The sequence below is a fragment of the Tupaia chinensis genome, unplaced genomic scaffold (genome assembly GCF_000334495.1).
Source record: "Tupaia chinensis unplaced genomic scaffold, TupChi_1.0 Scaffold000659_1, whole genome shotgun sequence".
NCBI classification, from domain to species: Eukaryota; Metazoa; Chordata; class Mammalia; order Scandentia; family Tupaiidae; genus Tupaia; species Tupaia belangeri.
In genome coordinates, this window is record NW_006160181.1 from 1,980,529 (window position 1) to 1,982,363 (window position 1,835).

Consider the following 1,835-nt stretch of genomic DNA (forward strand, 5'->3'; position numbering starts at 1 on the left):
ATTTCCTAAGAGCTTGAGAGTATCCACAGCGTCAAGCATCCCTCCAACTGAGGAGCCCTTCTTCTGCTTGGGGGTGATTTCCAAGGCAGTAGAACATGGCACTTTAAGTGTGAGAGCATAGACTTGGGAGTCAGACAGAATACAGTTCAAATGTCACCTCCTTTCTAACTATCTGGTGGCCTTGGATACTGACTAGCTGCGAGACCTCAACCAACTCACTCAAACTCTCCAGACCCATTTCCTCACGTAAAAAAGTACAAAATTTAGTCTATATTTTGAGATTATCATGAGGATTAAGTAATATAACATGTGTAAAGTGCTTTTCCTTGTACCTAAAACAAAGTGAATTAAATGGCAACTGGCCGGGCCTCTGTGACACACTCCTGTGCTGGAAACCACATAGCCAACCATGGTTTCAAATCCGTGGAGTAAACCTGAAACACACCAGCTTGCCCACCGTGGCCGAAGGGCTGGAGAGCTAGGGCAGGGGAGTCCATCATGGCAAGACCCTATAAGGGATCTCTCTCACACACGTGCCGTCTCTCTAGCACCCTCTTGCTCATGAACAGAATAAACTTCAAAAGAATAACAATAAGTGGCAGCTATTGTTACTACTATTATCACCATGATTATCTCTTTCTTTCTGAGCCCAGGAGACACCATGCTGAGGACACTGCTCTCCCACTTCGTCTTTTCTAGAATAGAGGGTAAAATCTATGCCCACTATGTTAGGTTTCAGATCTATTTAGGAGGACCCCATCACCATTGTCACCATAACCACCATCTCTGAATAAGCAGACCCTCGTGTTTCTAAATATGACATGTTGCATCCCACAGAGTTCCAGAAATCCAAGGATCCTGATGCCTCAGCCACACAGATGAAACCTGGAGCGAGCCATTCCCAGTATCCTGGAAGGCTCATCTTGAGAAAAGCTTCCTAACCAGAGCAGTCAGTAGCAAAAGCGCTGAATCAGACCACCAGTCTTCTCCATCATGCACTGGCTGAGAGACTTTGAGCAAGTTACACAACCTCAGTTTCTCTTCCATAAAATGGGTATATTACGGCACTCACCTTGGTGAATCATTATGAAAATTAAATGATGCTTGTCAGGTGAGGGCCTTGGAATACTTAGAGCACTCGGTCTGTGATCGCCGCTGTCATAATTAACTACCAGAAAGCCACGTTCTTGTTTAAGCGGGAATCACAGTGCTCTCTGCCCTTCCAAACACTCAGAGCCTTTCTACTAATGCCCAGCGAGAAGTGGTGGATGACCCCATCCCCACAGAACAAGATTAATAAATACACAAGTGAAAGAACAAATAAGAACGGGGGTGTCTCAGGAGGTAGAAGCTTTATTATGAGGTCTTCAAAGGTCAACCAAACCAGTAGGCATTTACAGAGTACCTGCTGCGCAGGCAGCAGGTTCCGTGCCCACCCCCAGTACCCACCCCGGACTCTCAAATTCCTGGAGAGGAAAATCACACAGGGGTCAGGGAGCTTTGTGAGGTTGAGAACAGGGTGGGTTTCTGAACATCAAAGTGCAATTAGCTTTAAAGGGGGGGGGGCAAACTCCGAGACCCCCACAGCGGAGCTGTTACTACTGGAGGGAGGAGACGTGAGGTCGGGGAGCAGGCGGCAAGGCGGGGCCGCTCCCCGGCTGAACAGGTAGCTCTAGAGCAACTCTTAGGGGACGCTGGCGATCTCAGCAGCCGCCTGAGCAGCAGCCAGAACCCAGGTTGTTGCCAGAGCACTGAGATCTCTGGCTACCGCCTCCGCAGCAGCAGCATCCGCGCCTGCGCTGACGGCGTCTCCTTGGAAAGCAGCAGCAGGCCGG

At 49.1% G+C, this 1,835-nt stretch overlaps 1 protein-coding gene across 1 annotated transcript in view; it reads right to left on the bottom strand.

Moving 5' to 3' along the window:
• Positions 1-1,439: 1,439 nt before the first annotated feature.
• CRCT1 (cysteine rich C-terminal 1) overlaps positions 1,440-1,835 on the bottom strand; it is a 589-nt gene continuing 193 nt past the window's right edge. Inside the window, exon 2 of the mRNA XM_027776269.1 lies at positions 1,440-1,834. Within this exon, the coding sequence (XP_027632070.1) occupies positions 1,704-1,834 (131 nt within the window). The 3' untranslated portion in view covers positions 1,440-1,703. The remainder of the gene's footprint in view (position 1,835) is intronic.